This window comes from Ischnura elegans, chromosome 4 (assembly GCF_921293095.1).
Source record: "Ischnura elegans chromosome 4, ioIscEleg1.1, whole genome shotgun sequence".
Classification (NCBI taxonomy): domain Eukaryota; kingdom Metazoa; phylum Arthropoda; class Insecta; order Odonata; family Coenagrionidae; genus Ischnura; species Ischnura elegans.
In genome coordinates this window covers 54,277,227-54,294,848 of record NC_060249.1, presented here as the reverse complement: position 1 = coordinate 54,294,848, position 17,622 = coordinate 54,277,227, and the positions used below count along the sequence as shown (strand labels likewise).

Below are 17,622 nucleotides of genomic sequence, written 5' to 3'. Positions count from 1 at the left end.
CTTTTTTGTAAAATTTTGATGAAAAATATTGGCAGTTGCTATGCACTTGGAAATCATGTGAAAAACTTCTCTAAAATTTTTATTGGTATGGTTTTCAATTTCATTTTTGTACAAAAAATTCCTTGGATTTTTAAATTTTGAGAACAGTAAACAGTATATGCTCTCAATTCATTTATGTCTGGGAAATAGTATGTACCTCTTAATCATTTTATGAGGCTTGTGGTGACATCATTCGATAAGGCCATAGTGTGTTTAGTAAATCAACAAAAATATGATAAAGTTTAATGAAAATCTCCACATTGCAAATAATAGCCCTGGTTCTGGCATCTTACAATACACAAAGTATGCAATAAATCTCCTGTAATGAACCTCTTTAATTGCAAAGCCTATGTGGAAGAAATTTGCGGTTGAGCCCTATGATGAGGAAGACCTCTTTAAAGTCAACTTTCATGCTATAAATAATTTTTCACATGTTTTTACCGGTAATCTTTCATTCAATTTGATATTATGCTCAGATTTTTCTCTCCATATTGGACTAAATCAAGCACTTGGCTAGCAATTTGCGTGACGAGGTGCTTGGGTGGTATATGGGTTGCCTATATGGGTAATATATTGTCAGTTCACACACTCAGTGAAACGTTAATTTCATTTAAAAATCAATACAGTTCATTTGCATAGGGCTGAAATTTATTGATATCACTTGTTTTACTCCCATATGCTTCAATCCAAGTAAATGAGGTGGCTCCTATATATGAGAATGTAAAAATCCATGTCAGAAGAAGGAAAGATAGGGGAAAGTAGTTGAAGACATGTTTTGTTATGGAGAGAGGTATCCCTTGTGTGCCTACTTAATACTCCTTTGTCAAATGCGTGTCGACATTGAGATGGGTCAATTTCAATTACAGAAATTGTGTTATCCAATGGTGTCAGTTAGCCTTGGCCTAAATTAAAATGTAAATGTGTATCATGTTTCAACTTATTGGGCATGTGCTAGTGAAAGGAGGGATTTACATTCATACGAGGAAATGTGGATCCATTATTGGTAGACCTAATGCTGAGGCCAAGGCTTTTCCATCTTCTCATTTTTTGCCCTGGAACTAGGGGATTCTTAATATTTTGTGGAATTACATTATGAAATTTTCACACATATTGATGGGAAACTTCAGATAACTTAATGTGGCAGCATTGAGAAAATGATGCCTGTTTGTGGTTTGACAATTAAGAAATAGAAAAATGATAGAATAGTCTTACGAAATAGCAGAAAAAGTTGTTATTTAAGAAAAAAAACTGAAAACAAGTAGAAACTGAAATCATGCTTAAAATAGTGAAAATCAAGTAGCAAAAGTCAGAATTCTAATTTATTTAAATGAAATCATTAGCTATCTTTCATCTTAAAGTAAACCGTACTATCACTTCTTATGAAGCATGTAATGTTTACCTTTACAAATTTCATTGAGACACAAAATTTCATCATACTTTCATGAAACCAGTGTGATTGAAGACTTGAAAATTAGTTATTGCATTGTGGTTTTAGGAGAGGTAAAGATTTACGGTGAGTAGAATTTTTAAATTTTGTGATGCAAAATTTATTTCACCATGAAAAAAATCAAGATTTTCTCAGGCAAAAAATGGCTTATAGATTATTTTGTTTTATTAGGTGTATTATTTCATGGCAAAAATAACATTTATCTACAAATTTAAAAATGTACATGCAAGGGAAAAGTAAAAAATTGAGTAAATTTGCTGAGATGTATGGAATAAAAAAATCTTTAAAAGTTAAAAATGAACAAATACTTAGACTGTGGTTTAATGGACCATAACACTATATGCAGTAAAATATATGAGCCTTCATGTGAGTCTGGTGTTTTCTAAATTTATTGTTCTCTTTCAATGGACGATATACGTCCTCACATGCTGGTGTTTTTTTTTATTTTTTCACATCATTTGACTGTCGCAGAAAGAAGTCAGTTCCAACAAAATTATTTCCAAATTAATGAAAAACTTTGAGTAGCATGAGGATAAAATGAAGAGCTTCAGAAGGAGAAATTAAGTTTTTCCCACTTTGGGTAAAGGGCACTTCAACTAACAGAGCGTTCCTCTGGCACCTGCTGGCATGACCACAGCTTCTGTGATGCAATAGGGTAGTTTCCTTCATCAAAGAAAACGAAAGGCATTGATTGCGATTCGTTACCCACCATTCATTATGTCTAGTATTCATTATGTACAAATTATTTGGTTTTAAAAACCTCAGTTTAGACTAATGTTAATGGTCAATTTTAACCTCATTTGAAAAAGGCCAGATTGGCACCCATGTGATGCTACTCCACGTGACGTCACAAGGACCTAGATTCTATACGAGTAGTCAGGAGTTTTACATCGTCTGAGATTACCAATGCATGTATGTGGCACAGAGCTCAGGGAAACATCTCTCAATAATCATGTATTAAAATTGCCTATGGTTGGAAAGTTTCCTTCATTTGATATGGTATTAATAATCCTTATTTAAGCCAAGCACTACCTGCTAGCAGGGTAATCTGCTACCTGCTAGCAGCCTACATCGTATCGGCACTCATAGCCTCGCACCAAGGTGGCCTCACTTGATGGCAACCGGAATCAGAAAGACGTCACGCGGGCTTTCCCCTGCATTCATACTTAGCCATCGCGTTTTCGCATGCTTGAAATTTTTCACTTTTCATTTAATCGCAAAAAATATATATAGTCATTTAAACTTCTAAAAGCATGAAATACATACTCCAGGAGATATAATCTTTTGATTTTGGCAGTTAAAAAAAATAGGAAACCACCCTATTCTCCTCAAGAAAGGCTTAGCTACTTGTCCAGTGGAGACTCTCTAGGGTTCTGAGGGACCTCAGCACCCGTCGAAGATCTGACGCACAGAAAGTGTAATAACATGACACACATACAAAATTTGGATGTGTTAACTAGAATGATTGCTCTCAAGATGACAATATCGTCAAAGTCACATTTCACAGAATTGCTGCCAACTTGTTTTCTGGAGCATTTTTTTAAATTAAAACAAGGCATCTCAGTGCAATTATGTAAGGATTTCAGCTGATTAAATGTGTTTAACACCATAGTTGTTGCTGAGAAGCAAGCATACCTACGTAAGACATTTTGTAAGTGTCTGTTAGGTGCTTTCCTCATGGTCTTTTTGCTGTAATGATATCATTTTTTGTACAGAATTAATATGATATCCATGATTCCGTAGCTTGTTGTAAAAAATATGGAAATAGTAGAAAATCAGTAATTGTTTGGGTAAACAATGCCATTCTATTGTGTTTCACTTTTGAGTGGTGGACGATTGTATTTCTTACTAAACCAACTAAAAAGATTAATTTTAATAGGGTTTTTCTTGGGGTCTGGCCAGCATTTTTGGCAAAAAAAATGCCAAAACTTTCACGAAACAGTGAATGTCATGAATCCAACTAAATTTTGCTCCATTGTCACGTCGTCGTTGCCCGCAAAAATTTGGTGCAGAGGGTATTAGTGTTACACATTCATGGAAATTCCACAGTCCTTTTTGGTATGGATGTTAGTTATCTGAGCATATACTGTCTATAAACATCCTTTTTGATGGTGGATATAAGTATTTATGCATAACTATTACTGTGCATAGTACTGTGCATAGCTTTGCCAATATTTAACTTCTTAATAGTTGATTATCGTGATTAAATTCATTTTAATAAATAATTTTTTGATAAAAAGGAAATTAGTAATTGAATTAAAATTCTGCATTTTACCTGGTTATGGTGTTGCCTATTAAATGAATTATTTTGCATATCACTTAAATTTTTATTCAGTTTGCTCTCTGTATTTAATAAGAATCTCTATTAACATCATTTCACCAAGATGCTGTATTTTGCCTTTATGAAAGTAATAACAATTTGATAATCACTATCACTATTAGTATTGTCTCCTATATCTATGTTAATAAGCTTTATTGTTTTGGGTAGAGGTCTGCCATAATTTCATTGAAGTATTACTGCATGCTCTGGTGTTACTTGCTGACTGTGTGAAACAACTTTCACTTGCTTAATAGAGAAAATATTTTGATTTCTCTTTACTGTTCCATAATTTGTTCAAGTCGAGTCTTTGGAGTGTCTTGTTGCTTTTAGAAGGGAAATTGTTGGGAGATTAATGTTTTTTCAGCTGTCAAATGTTTGCTTAGCTTTCATAAACTGGAGCCAAAGTCATTATAATGTCAAAGTTATGAGAGCTTTCTATTGTGTTCAAAATGTCATTTCAATGTCTTGATTCATATTGTTACGTATTTATTGCTAGAATGTATTGCAATTTTGCCTGAATGTTGGGATAGGGTACCCCTGCTGCTTAATGGGCACAAGTAATTAAGCATTCTCCTCAATAATCCACTTTACATTTATAAGTGATACAATATTATACTTGCATCCTAAAAAATCTCTGATCATAATTCAGAATGTAGGACTCCATACTGTGAGGTAAGTTATAATGTTCTAAGGTACCCCTTGTGCAGTAGTTTTATTCTTTGAGTGGAAATTGGTTTCCTTGATCTAATTTTGCTTGGAACAGAACCAGTTGGGAGTACTGTACCAAAATTTCCCACACTGAATAAGGGACATATCTACGAGAATCCCATCAACCGCAGCTATAGTTTACTCTGCCCTGCTCAAGGTTATCCCATGCCCTCATATCGGTAAGTTCTTCCTGCACTTTTAAGTGCCATGCATGGTAGGGAAGTTATAATTACCTGGAACTCAGTAATGCGTCCTTAACGAAAATTTTACATAAGGAACTCAATTCACCCTGTTAGTCAGAGAAGTTACAATTAAATTTTAAACATGAGTCAGTAGAGTGCAACAGAAAACATTGAATGAGTTCACCTCATCTCTATGCAACACAAGGTAATCTCCTAGGTCTTCATGTACCCCTACAGCAGTTTTTTTCCCTTATTTCATGTTAGCCACTACCCTGCAATTTACTGCTCTCAAAGATTTGCCTAGAGCAAGAGCTATAACAAAAGTTCATGGTATCATTTATTGCGACAATATGTGAAAACATAATTTAGTTCTTATACTTAACCTTTTGCCTTCATATTTTTGGCCTTTTTTATTTCTAATCTGAATTAATATTTATTCCTAAGAATGTTTCGAGCAGGAATTTATCAGCGAGTAAAAGGATGTTCGGCATTCACACTTTTCTGTTAAAATTTATTAGGACATTATTTGACATATTTTGATCATAAGAAACGTACAGATATCTTAGGTGAGATCTTAAGGGAACTGGTGGCCTTGACAAATCTGTTGTTTTTGATTCAGCAATAAAAGCAGATTGCAATGTTGGTCGACAAAAATCTGGTTGAAATTGAAACATCAGATACTTTTACCAAGTTACCTGTAGTCTCAGCTAAGAAGATAACTTCAAGTACTCTCATTTCTTATTTGAGATTGCCGAAGATTTTCTCCTGTTTTCATTTATCTACATTCCTTGTGTGTGTGGTAAAGTTATGGTTCAGCTGCATTGAGTAAAATGAAGAAGGTTGGTGCGTAGAATATTCTTTATTTTTCACTTACCTAGCAATTATTACGTGTCACTTATTTTGAATTTCTTGTTTTCCTCTACCCCCTACCTATTCAAGTTTTTTTTTTACAAGTCTCACCTCATTGCCATATTTCAGTTGCAATTACTATAGTTTCATTTTAGGAATATTTACAATTATATAGAGCGTAAATTTTAAGCCCAAGACTGGTTCATGCTTACAGAACCAGTGGGCTTATCATCCCCCAAAGTTCCCACGTTGACGAGAATTTACACCTCTGAGAGATCTCTTGGGCATTCATATAGCATGCTGTGCCCTGCTCAGGGGTACCCAGCTCCTATGTTCAGGTAAGAGAGCTCGAAAATAACATTCTCTGAGAATTTTGTGCATGTCACCCTTAAAAATTTCAATCGAAGATTCATTCAAGGTGATGCAGCCTTTTAGGGCTGCTTATTGTTAAATGTTTGTACTTTCAGTTCATTTAAATGACTCTGGAAGCTCATAGCATGGAGGAAGTGTATTACCTCCAGGAGAATATTTTTTTCCTTTCTATCGTATATTCACTTGGGAAAAAATTTAGCAAATAGTAAGCGTGGATCTGAGAGTAATTTTTTAGTCTCTGTCTCCTTTTGTATATTTTTTAGCGGTGAAGGATTCAAACCGTTTGCCTTAAGTTTTAAACTGAAAGTATGTATTCATATTTTCCTTCACATCTTGTTTTTAAGTTTTTATTGAAATTGGAATAACGTATGTTTTTTTATGAGACGTCGTCAGGTGTATGAATTTAGGGAATTAATTTCAATACAGAACCAGTCAGTAGTGGAGCTCCCAGGATTCCATCAACGGCCAAGTTTGACATGGTTGTTAAGGGATCAAATTCTACCCTGTCTCTTCTCTGCCCTGCACAAGGTCATCCAATTCCCAGTTATAGGTTGGTTTCTGAGCTTTTCTAGAGGTGGTAATATCTTTATTCATATTTGAGATAAGTTTAGGGGTATTAGAATTTTTAAGTCATATATAAGACTATGCTTCAGTTTAGACTTAAGATATTATCGGTGAACTCTTTTTTTGAGAAGCACAGCATAGGAAGTTCCAGTTCAGTCTCTTACATGTGTCATAAATAATAGTTTCACAGTTATTTTAGTGTATTTGTAATTTGCTCACATTATATCTTACTTAAGGTATAAAAATGAATTTTAGTTAGTCATTCAATATTTCACTATCAATGTCAATAATAAGTAAAGTTTTAATGGTTAGGTCAAATGAACTACATATTTGGAAATTTAGTTCAATAGGCATTTGAATTTTTTGAGGTATTAGGTCCTATGGTTGAAAACAGCAAGGGAAATATTTTTGCTGATTAATCACGTGGTCCTTGATCACCGTATTATTTAGTATTTATTTTATTTGGTATTTTCTTTGGGATAAATTTTCTAAAAGTTCACAGAGAAGAGCATAATTGAGAATTTTTTTCATTCGATTCAACAGAACCAGTTGGGGCTAAAGCACCAACTTTCCCCTCTGACAGTAAAATTAGTTCCTCTGCAAGAACCTCAGGTCAGAAATTCAGTCTGCTTTGTCAAGCACAAGCCTTCCCTGTACCTGCATTTAGGTAAGGCCCCAACTTTCGTGCAGTGACTTCTTTCTTGTTTGAATACTAATTTTGCTTTGAGTAAATGATTATTGTGTATGCATATACTTTTTTGGTTGTTTTTTTTCTTCATTTTTTTAGTTACATAAGTATTTATTATTATAATATTACGTTTTGACATTATATTTTTCTGTGAAAAATCTTCAAAAGTTGGGTGCTTAGTACACATGGTTACTAATGCGCGTGTTGTTCAGCACGAAAATTCACTGGCCGTTTCCAACTGAGAGAGGCACAACCTTGGGTAGAACCCACTGGCAACAAATGGTATATGTATGGCTTTGCCTCAGATGGAGCTGATTTACATTTTTCTCCAGATACCTTCCCTCAGGCAGTTTTGATTATTTTATAACCCAGTATTGTCCAATAATTGGCGCAGTTCTATGTAGATAATAAAAAAAATAAAAACAAGTTTAATACAAGTCAAATATATGGTGGAACATGTCTTCATCATGGCTTGATTACCCTCCTTAGTACGTACATATATATTATTCAAAGAAACGAGATTTTTAGTCAAATAATCGAGTACATACTAGTATTTGGGAATGCCATGTTCGCTCTCCTTTCTTCGTCTAAAAAGGGAATGAGAGAAAGGGGTAGAAAGTTGTTTCAAAACTTAAATGCAGTAACATTCATGTAGGGAAAATCTGGAATTGTTGCTATTCCAATTCCTCTGTTCAATTTGACAGAACCAGTTGGGGCAAAGGCACCTACTTTTTCGTCTGAGAGCAAAACTAGTTCTTTTTCGAGAATTTCTGGTCAGGAATTCAGTCTACTTTGCCAAGCGCAGGCCTTCCCAGTTCCAGCCTTTAGGTAAGGTTTTCTTCTGATCTCTCTAAAAATCATAGCGCACGTCTTTGGTTGTGTCAGAATTTTATTTTAACAATTAGGAATCAGTGGAAAATAATTTTGAAAAGTACTCTTATGTAATATTGTAAATGTCACTTGTTTTATTGTTTCTGTCTTGCGTGTTAACTAGTCTTAAAGAAGCAGATTAGGTAAATATCTTGAAAAAAGAAATCTAATCGGGTTATATATAGTGACGTAAATGATTATTATACAGAAAATTCTATCCTTGTTAATAAAATAAATCGCCACATTCTGTTTTATGAGTTATTCAGGAAGGTCAAGGTTTAGGTTTGACAGCATTGGAACACATATTGATGTACGACTCTTTTTGGCTGAAGAGAGAGACATGAAATGAAACAAATGAATGCCAGCCTGACAGTTTCATTTTTAGATTCCCAGTAGGTTGGGGGTACTTTAAAAACTTCGTACTGATCTTAGTGGATTGATCAAGCAGTCAATATATAATGTGATATCAGAGTATGCTGGTATTCTTGTTAAAATTATTTTTTGGTTATTGTCCTCCTTGCTAACCAAAAGACATAGAACTGCTCTAGCAAAAAAAAACTCTATTCAATTTGACAGAACCAGTTGGGGCTAAGGCACCTACATTCCCTTCTGACATCAAAAGTAGTTCTTTTACGAGGGCATTGGGTCAAGAATTCAGTCTCCTTTGCCAAGCGCAAGCCTTCCCTGTTCCTGCCTTTAGGTAAGGCGTATTGACTATTTGTTTAGTTTTAAATTTTTTTATTGGCCTTAATATGGATACTTTAATCTTTAGGAAAATTTTGATGTCAGAAGGATTAGAAGTGGCTCTTTAAATTTCAATACTTCCATGAATATTTATTTTCTACCTGTCTTACCTGTATGGGATCATGGTTTGATTTCAATTATGTATTTACTATTTGCATTTTTTGGCTGAATCCTTCTAGCTCCTATTAGATTTAGATGGCATTGGAAAAATTATGATGTGGTACTCCCGATATTCTGATATAATGGAATCAGCATACTCTTTAGACTATTAGTTTAAATAGGAATACCATTATGAAAGCATTACGAGTCCTAATGTATAATCGTGATTGTTAGTTATTTTAAAGCCATAGGTAAATCCTGATAAATGCTGAAGTATTTATTAATATTAATGTGACAGCATCTGTGGGCCAGCTCTTGAATGGGAGGGCGTCAGTGCCTGGAGGTAGTTTTCTCAGTGTTTGGCTGCGTGCCAAATCCATATTGCTCTGGTATCTATGTCGTGGATTGGTCGCTATCATCTTTACATTAGGCGTAATAGTGAAGAAGTGCAAAATTTAGATTAAAAGATGAAGTATGCATTCTAGTAGTGAGAAAATTTTCGAAGATTCACAATTTTATTTGACAGACTCTGCACCCAGCTTGGACTAATAGTTGGTGTTGCGTACATGGTGACACACACATCTGGTAACAATTTGAAGATATCATTCATATGCTAGCCATCCACGGATGTTTAGTTAAAAATAACAAGTACATTCCAGCTTTTCAAACTTGACATTGACAGAAATCCCACATTGAATTCTCCTGAAATCACCTCACATCCTTGTTCATGTGTTCTTTATTTGTGAACTTTTATTGAGGTTACTAAAAGTTAAACGTCATGAATTTTCTCCGTCATAAGTTAAAAATTATACTTTGCAAATGGTCGAAGATTACCAGTATTTTATTAACCATGACAAAGTGTAATTTTTAAGTATGCCTTTAGAGAGGTTCCTTATAGTGAAGTCTCAAGTTATTAGTGTTGCTTTCTCTTTCTGAGTGTGAGTTTTCTTCTTTTCCACTTCATAGAACCAACTGGAGGGTCACCCCCTAAGTTTCCTGGGCAACAGACATCAGAATCATTCCGTACAATTAGGAATCAAGAGTTTGTCCTCTTTTGTCGAGCGCAGGGATATCCTCCTCCAATGTTCAGGTGATATATTAAATGTCAATCAATATTGATTACTGGAGCGTACCGTTAAAAGTTTTCATATTCTCTACAAACATGTCACCAGTTTTTTAAGCCATTAAAATGAAATCTAGAGTACAGTCCAATAACATTTTACTGTTAAATTTTTTCTAGATAATTTTTGCCATCCATTTTTCTTGTTATCCCTGAGAGATTCTCGTATTATTTATTCCCTTGTTAGAGCCTTCAGGTGGGTCACCCCCCAAGTTTCCGGGCCAAGAAACATCTGAATCATTCCGTACACGTAGGATGCAAGAATTTGCCCTCTTTTGTCGAGCTCAGGGATATCCCGCTCCAATGTTCAGGTGATTTTCTTGAGTATTATTGATTGCCTGCCATGAGAACTTACTATAAGTTGTTTTAAAACTATATTTGTTTACCTGTCCGTTGTTTAGTTTGCCCATCAGTGGATTTACCATCTGTTCTGAGTTGTGACACCTTCCAATGGTCTTTTTTAATGTTAGAGGCTCTCACATTTCAGTTTGTGGGTTCTGGTCATGATATCAGCTGTGCAGCAAACATGCTAATTATTGTGTGAGTTGCTCCCAATGTTGAATGAAAATATTCACTTACAAGGGAAAATACCCAAGTGTTACCACCGGATCGTGTTCAAATTTTGCAGTTTGACAGAAAATGAAATCACCAGGGACAAGTGTTTTTGCTAAAGTGTCCAATAGGTCTTAGTTTTTGAGATTATATTGATAGAAATCACTTCTAGTCGATTCCTAGATTTATGCAACCGGCAATTTCGAAATATTATCCCCTTCCTTGCTCTTCCTCGAGCCCAGCTATGGAGTGGAAGAGTCTCCATAAATGAAAATGGTGTTATATTACCATAATATCGAAGTGTGCTGTATAATGGGTTGCGTGCATGAAGGTGTTTGCCAATAACTTTCTACCAATGAAATCTCGAAAACAAATTCCCAAAAGATGTTTGAGCTAAAAATCTTGTATTAAAATTTAATTTTCTCTCACAAAGCAAAGTTTGAATGTGAACTTTTGGCGACACATTCGTACTTTCCCTTGTTAAATAAAAACAATGAAAATTGAGCTTTGATTTTTGTGCCAGCCTTAGCTACTTCAAATATTTTGATCAGCATTTCCTGAAAGAGTTTCGCTTTGTTCCCCTGGTAGAGCCTACTGGTGGGTCACCCCCAAAGTTTCCTGGACGTGAAACATCTGAATCTTTCCGTGCAGCAAAGATGCAAGACTGTGTTCTATTTTGTGATGCCCAGGGGTATCCTCCTCCTTTATTCAGGTGATCTGATCCTATTACATGGTGTTATTTTATATCGCATCTCTTGGGAAATTGGTGGATAATTTGGGAAGTTCTGCCTATTATGTAGGCAAGGGTGATGCATTTTTCATCCTAATTGCCATAATTTTTTTGGAGTTTTCATATTTAACCATCGTTATTGATGTGCATATGCATTAAGGATACATATCGTTGTCATACGGTACTATTTACAGTGCAACCTCGATAAAATGAGACCCCACGGTACTCTAATAAACACTCGCTATAGTGAATTGTCACTTTACTGGAGGTGGAGCAAATAGTAACCAATAAACTAATTTTCAACACTCGTAAAGGAACAGGATTGGTGTGGTGACGGAGACATTTCTGTCCAATACACTTAGGCATAAATCCAGACAAAAGGTGATGTTTTTTGCATCACTAAATTTCCTTAACTTAATAACGAACTAGCAATTCAATTTATAAGCGACGTACTAAATAAAAAATCACGCAAAGTATTGCTTTGTCAACATTATCCCAATGCACAACCGACGAAGCCATTTATCTATATACGTTGTGCATTTACGTGATCAATCTATTATTTTGATATTTTCCGCAGAAAATTCAAACTATTGCTGATAAAACAGTATCGCGGTAATTTAATGCCTCAAATGCTTCCATGGGTGCATGTTTATTTTTCCCATACATTTCGTGGAAGTTATGTGAAATAACATATCGCATTTGTTTCTGCAGACGAAAACAGTGGAAGGTGGTAGAACGATCCTGCCTTGGAAGACTTTTACTATCATCCATTGTAATATCTTCATTATTTACCTTAAAAAATCTGCTAAGCATGCATAATGATGTCATTAACGTTCCCGTTGTTTCAAAAAAAAAATTCTATTTTGAGTGTTATGCCCATGACGTCGTTGAAATAATATGCGGAGCCCATCCATGGCACTTGAATGAATACGATTTGAATTAAAATTGGTACAGTAAGAAAAGAAATTAACTTGACATCATTTCACGAAAAAAATATAATGCAGTTATTATGCTGATATTTCTTTTGTGAAACAAAAGCAAGCTACAAGAAACTGCGACTAATATAAAACGCATGGGTAATATATGCAGCAAAGAAATGAAAAACATACACATCTGATGGACCTTAAGGCCAACATAAACGCACCAGTATGAATTTATTGATTTAAAATTCTCAAAAATGACGTCAAAACATGAAAAAGAATGCAGAATTTTTTAAATTAAATAAACTAAAAGTGCAGCATCAGATTTTCAAATGTGTCACATGATATCTCTAACAGAAGCTCCTCCTGGAAGCATAATTGCTGGAAACGCCCCATACTGTAAGGGTTTTGTCGTGGAGTAGGTTGCAAAAGAGTTCCGTTTCATCTGCGTTATATCATGAGGGGAATATTTCTTAGGATATTCTGCTAGGATAGGAATCCTTTCTTCCACGGCTCTGGGTTTACACCGCAGGCATCACCAGCAATTATGAAGGGAGATAATGCTTTTGTGCTTTAAATTTATACATACAACCAACCTTCTGAACATTTGAAGTTCTCGATTCTCAATCTATCGCTGAAATACTATGCTTAAGCCTTAAGCTTAACCCCTTTCCCAGGAGTTCCCATAGATTGAAGTGGGCAAAACCACCCCAACAAAGCACCTTCTAACTCTTTATGTTCTGCATTCCTCAGGTGCTTTTGCTGTGATGGTTTGCCCTCATGCACCATGGTCGACCTAATGTTGTTTATCTTTTCTTTTAATTGTTAAGAGCGAATAGGAACATAAATTAATTATGCCACTTGTATTGCTCTATTATTTTCATTTTTTTTCTTAGATATGTTGCTTTGCTTAGATTCTGCCGCCCGAGAAACAAAAGAAGATCGAGCATTCGCGAATGTTATTGATGCAATATTTCCACTAAAAGTTATGACTTATCTATCGAACGACAATTTACCACATGAATTTGAGACTGAGAACTCCATGTTAACTTCATTTCTAATAGATCACCAGCAATTACAGATATTAGGGACTCTTGGTTAAGGTTTTCCGGTGATGGAAACTCTCGCTATGGCGCGTGTCAACACCAAAAGGGCCTCGTAAAAACGAATTTGTTTTGCATGCTAATCATTGATGGTGCTTCAATTGTCACTCGTAGTGGTGAGGGTCTCGCAATAGCCCATACTCGCTTTAATGCGGTTCCACTGTATTTGATTTGAGGGCTATGCATTTGGGAAAAATATGACTGCTGATTATGATTCTGAGGGAAATTTAGGCTGCCCATGTATAGATATAAATTATATGGTAGTCTTAATTTTAATTCATGAAATGTTTACTAGTGGTCATATATCATTTTAAAATGGCATTCTAGTTATTTGAATTGAAATGAATATTGGAGAATAAAACCATCAAGAAAAATCATCCCTAATTCCAATCTCGGCTGAATTGTTCTTTCCTTAATTATGGAAATGTAATGTAAATGAAGCAATCGTGGTAGTCAAGAATTTCCATGTAGTGATAGCATTGCTCCCAGGAAACCTTTTCCATTCTGCCCTTCATTTTTCATTTTTATTGGATTTTACATTTCTATAAAAAAGTAAATATTATTTAATGGCCCTAAGAGCTGGTTTTTCTCTATTCATTTGGTAGAGCCTACTGGTGGGTCACCCCCTAAGTTTCCTGGCCGTGTAACTTCCGAATCATTCCGTGCTGCTAGGATGCAAGATTGTGTTCTATTTTGTGATGCTCAGGGATACCCTCCTCCAATGTTCAGGTGATTTATAGTTTTTAAATATGCATTACATTTTTGACTCCATTAATGTTACACACGTTTAATGGAACTGTATTCTGCTATTATAATTCTGAAAAAGCAAAGTATTTCAGTTTCCGTTGTTTCATTGCTCATCATTGTGGATTTTTGTCAGTTAGTTGATAACCATCGATTGAGCTTGATAATCAGTGAAGCTTGCAGGTGCAATCTTGTGAGTGCATACAAAAATGTACTTATGACTTTTAATTAGCTTTATATCTTCTAACATTTTCAAGAATTTAGATTCATTCTCTCCCTCATATATTATTCCTCGGTCTGTTCGTTCTTTGAGGTAGCAGTTTCTTCCACCATAGAATGGCCTGCTATTTTCATTTATTTCAGTGTAATGAATCATGTTTTTATTTGCTTGGCGCTCTGAATTCCATAATATTTGTCCGATTTTTTTGTAAACTTGGGAAATAATGAGAAGACAATTTTCTAAGATCTCTCTTTGGAATAATTTGTTTCAAAATGACTTGTAGTAATTCTCATAGCAGTAGGAACATAATGAGTGGGATTGTTGCATTATGTTCCATTTGCTCCCAAAATTTTGTTAATTCACAGTTTACACTTTGTGGGTTCGCTAAGTTAAGATTTCTTCTCATCTTCGTAGAGCCCACTGGAGGGTCTCCACCAAAGTTTCCTGCTCTCCGTACTTCTGAATCCTACCGAACAGCTAGGATGCAAGATTTTGTTCTCTTTTGCCAAGCTCAGGGATATCCTTCTCCAACGTTCAGGTGATTAATAGATTGGGTTAATAAAATACCTTCTTATCTTACCCTTAGAACCTGTTGGGCGTGTATCTCCTAAATTTCCTAAATCAGCCAAGTCAAATACTTTTGAGTCTCTGACTGGAGCTAGCTATTCTCTCCTGTGTGATGCTCAAGCTTTCCCTGTCCCACTGTACAGGTGAGAATATTCAGTCAATTTTTTGCTACCTTTTGATGCTTTTCCTCATAACTGTGAATGGTATAATTGTCTTCCCATCTACGGTAGGCATACATCTGTTCTTTCCTTTGGAGTGAGGATACTCCGCTCTCAATACAGTCAAGTTTTGGTCATCTGAAAGTGGATAATTATTCCTCTTAACTGTCCACTGATTCTTCTGACGACCTCTTTTATCTGAAGATGGATTTGTGATAGCCTTTTGTATTAAATAGAGTTTTGCCGTAACCACTTAAATTACCACATCAGTCTGCATTGCAGTTAAAGTGACTATAATTTTTTTGGCGAGGTGCAATCCATTACCTAAGTCAAGTTCACCTGGTTCCTTTTCATTTGTTGTTTACTATTTCATTCTGGAAGGTAAAATTTCCTGGAATTTAAAATTTTATTCCAATTTAGTGTTAATCTGTTAAATTCAAACCATGCAGTATCCGATTATGAAAACAAAACTTATAAATTGATGAATATTGCTTGATTCTCATGGGAATGTCTATGTGAGCCTTCTAATGGTACTAAAATAGTAGTATTTCGATTTACCGCTCCTGAAGAAGGCTGAGAAATTCTTTATGATGCAAATTTTTTGTTTACTGAAATTGCTGCTGAAAATTTACTAAAAATTTACTGAAAAACTGCTGAAATTAGTCCTATTTTGTTGAAACTACAGAAATGAGTGTTATTTAAATTTTTTTATCGCCTAGGTATCTAATAGGTTTATTATCCCCCCAGTCATCCTCATGGTGTTGGTCACTCCGTCATGTTCCTGCTATTTTAGAGTCTATCCTCAGAATATCCATCAGAATGTCCATCTAAGGCATTTGCTATCTTAATCAGGCCTTGAATATTATTATGAAAATCAGCAAACTTTATTGTCAAGCATTCACTTTCTTTGGAAATACTTAGATAGGAACCTCATTGTATTCTGTGCCTCTGCATTTCTCTATATCATATATCACTTTTTTTTTCTTATATTTTCACTTGAGTTTGGGGCAGTTAGACTCAACTAATGCGAACTTGCAAAATAGCACAATGCAGTTAATAAAATTAGGAAATGAACCATAGTAATCAAACCTGGAATTAAACTTTGCCCTAATTTTTTACTTGGACATGTCCAATTCTTCCACATTTTGGAATGAAATCTCAGATGCTTGAATTTAGGTTTTTTTCCTGATTTTGATGGTATTGCTATGCGGCATGAGACAGTAGGTTGCTAATGGTTATTAAGGGAAATATAGTTCAAATTAATTTTTCTATATGCTGTATCATAATTAATGCTCAGTCATTTTCTGAAGAAATGAATATAGTTTTTTTTTTCACAAGCAACACTTCCATCATGCCATATCCGTCTCAATTTCTCTTCTATTTCAACTGACCTGTACTCAGATATTATCATTAATTTTAAGGCCTAGTAAAATGATCTATGTTAATTTTTTGTGTATGCCTTGTTCTATTAATCAGAGCCTGTTAGTAGCACTGCACCTAATGTGCCTCCAATGGCTAAGATAACTGTAGTGAAGAAGAGAATTGGAAGTACTGTGTCATTATTGAGTCACGCTCAAGGGTTTCCGGTTCCGTCTTTTAGGTTAGTACTTGTCTAATTACTAATGAAGAAGGAATAGAAAAATTAATATTTTCCATCATTTGAAAGTCATTAGTGAAAGAGACAACCCATTTCATCCATCATTCATCACTAACAGCTAATTCTCTTTTTCCTCATCTAGACATATAAATATAAGTTTAATGGATTGCATGCTTTGAGATTTGATTTGTGTAAGCTTGCTGTGGCATAATAACTTTTATCATTTTCTGCTATCTTGTTTGACTTTGGAGAAATGCTAGAAAAGAAATGTGACTTAAATAGTTGTGACATCATCTGTAGACTCCTTTGGATCACATTACTTATAGTAATGGTTTCGGATTACAGTCATGGGGATCAAAAGTTGCAATTATGTTCATTGCTAAAATTCTTGAAAGTTGAAGCTATCTTTCTCAAGTTAAAATGGTTCTGCTAAAGGCTTGATTATTGCAGTTGCTGTAACCAAATGATTTTATTTATATACAGTGAAACCTCGATATAACGACATCCCACGGTGCACTAATAAACACTCGCTATAACGAATTGTCGCTTTACCGGAGGTGGAGCAAATAATAGCCAATATACCTGTTGCGAACAGATATACAGGAACAGGAGTGGTGCGGCTACAGATAAACATCTATCCGATAAATGTAAGCATAAATCCAGACAAAAGGCGATGTTTTTTTGCATCACTAAATTCCCTTACTCAAATAACGACTAACTATTCAAACAATTTATAAGCGCCGCACTGAATAAAAATCATGCAAAGCATTGTTTCGTCAATCATTATATTTATCGAACGACAGTTTACCACATAAATTTGATACTGAGCACTCCATTAACTTCATTTCTAACAGATCGCTAGCAATTACAGAGGTTAAGGAGTATTGATGAAAGTCTTCCGGCGGTGAAACCCTCGCTATGGCGAGAGCCAACACCGAAAGGGTCTCGTAAAAACGAATTTTTTAACACGCTCATTATAGGGTCAATTGACGGTGCATCGGCTATATCTCGTAATAGCGGGGGTGTCGC

General features: G+C 35.1%; 1 protein-coding gene across 46 annotated transcripts in view; it reads left to right on the top strand.

The window, feature by feature from the left end:
• LOC124157505 (Down syndrome cell adhesion molecule-like protein Dscam2) overlaps positions 1-17,622 on the top strand; it is a 273,890-nt gene that overhangs the window by 101,883 nt on the left and 154,385 nt on the right. For 6 of the 46 annotated variants that reach the window (XM_046532279.1, XM_046532269.1, XM_046532275.1 and 3 more), the window contains exon 7: positions 6,344-6,467. The exons of 25 other annotated variants lie outside the window; for them this stretch is intronic. In XM_046532279.1, coding sequence (XP_046388235.1) covers positions 6,344-6,467 — 124 coding nt within the window. Of the gene's footprint in view, positions 1-4,569; positions 4,694-5,759; positions 5,884-6,343; positions 6,468-7,024; positions 7,149-8,615; positions 8,740-13,919; positions 14,037-16,472; positions 16,597-17,622 lie in introns of those variants that run through there. 15 more of the 46 variants (XM_046532268.1, XM_046532295.1, XM_046532278.1 and 12 more) reach the window with 6 other exon arrangements.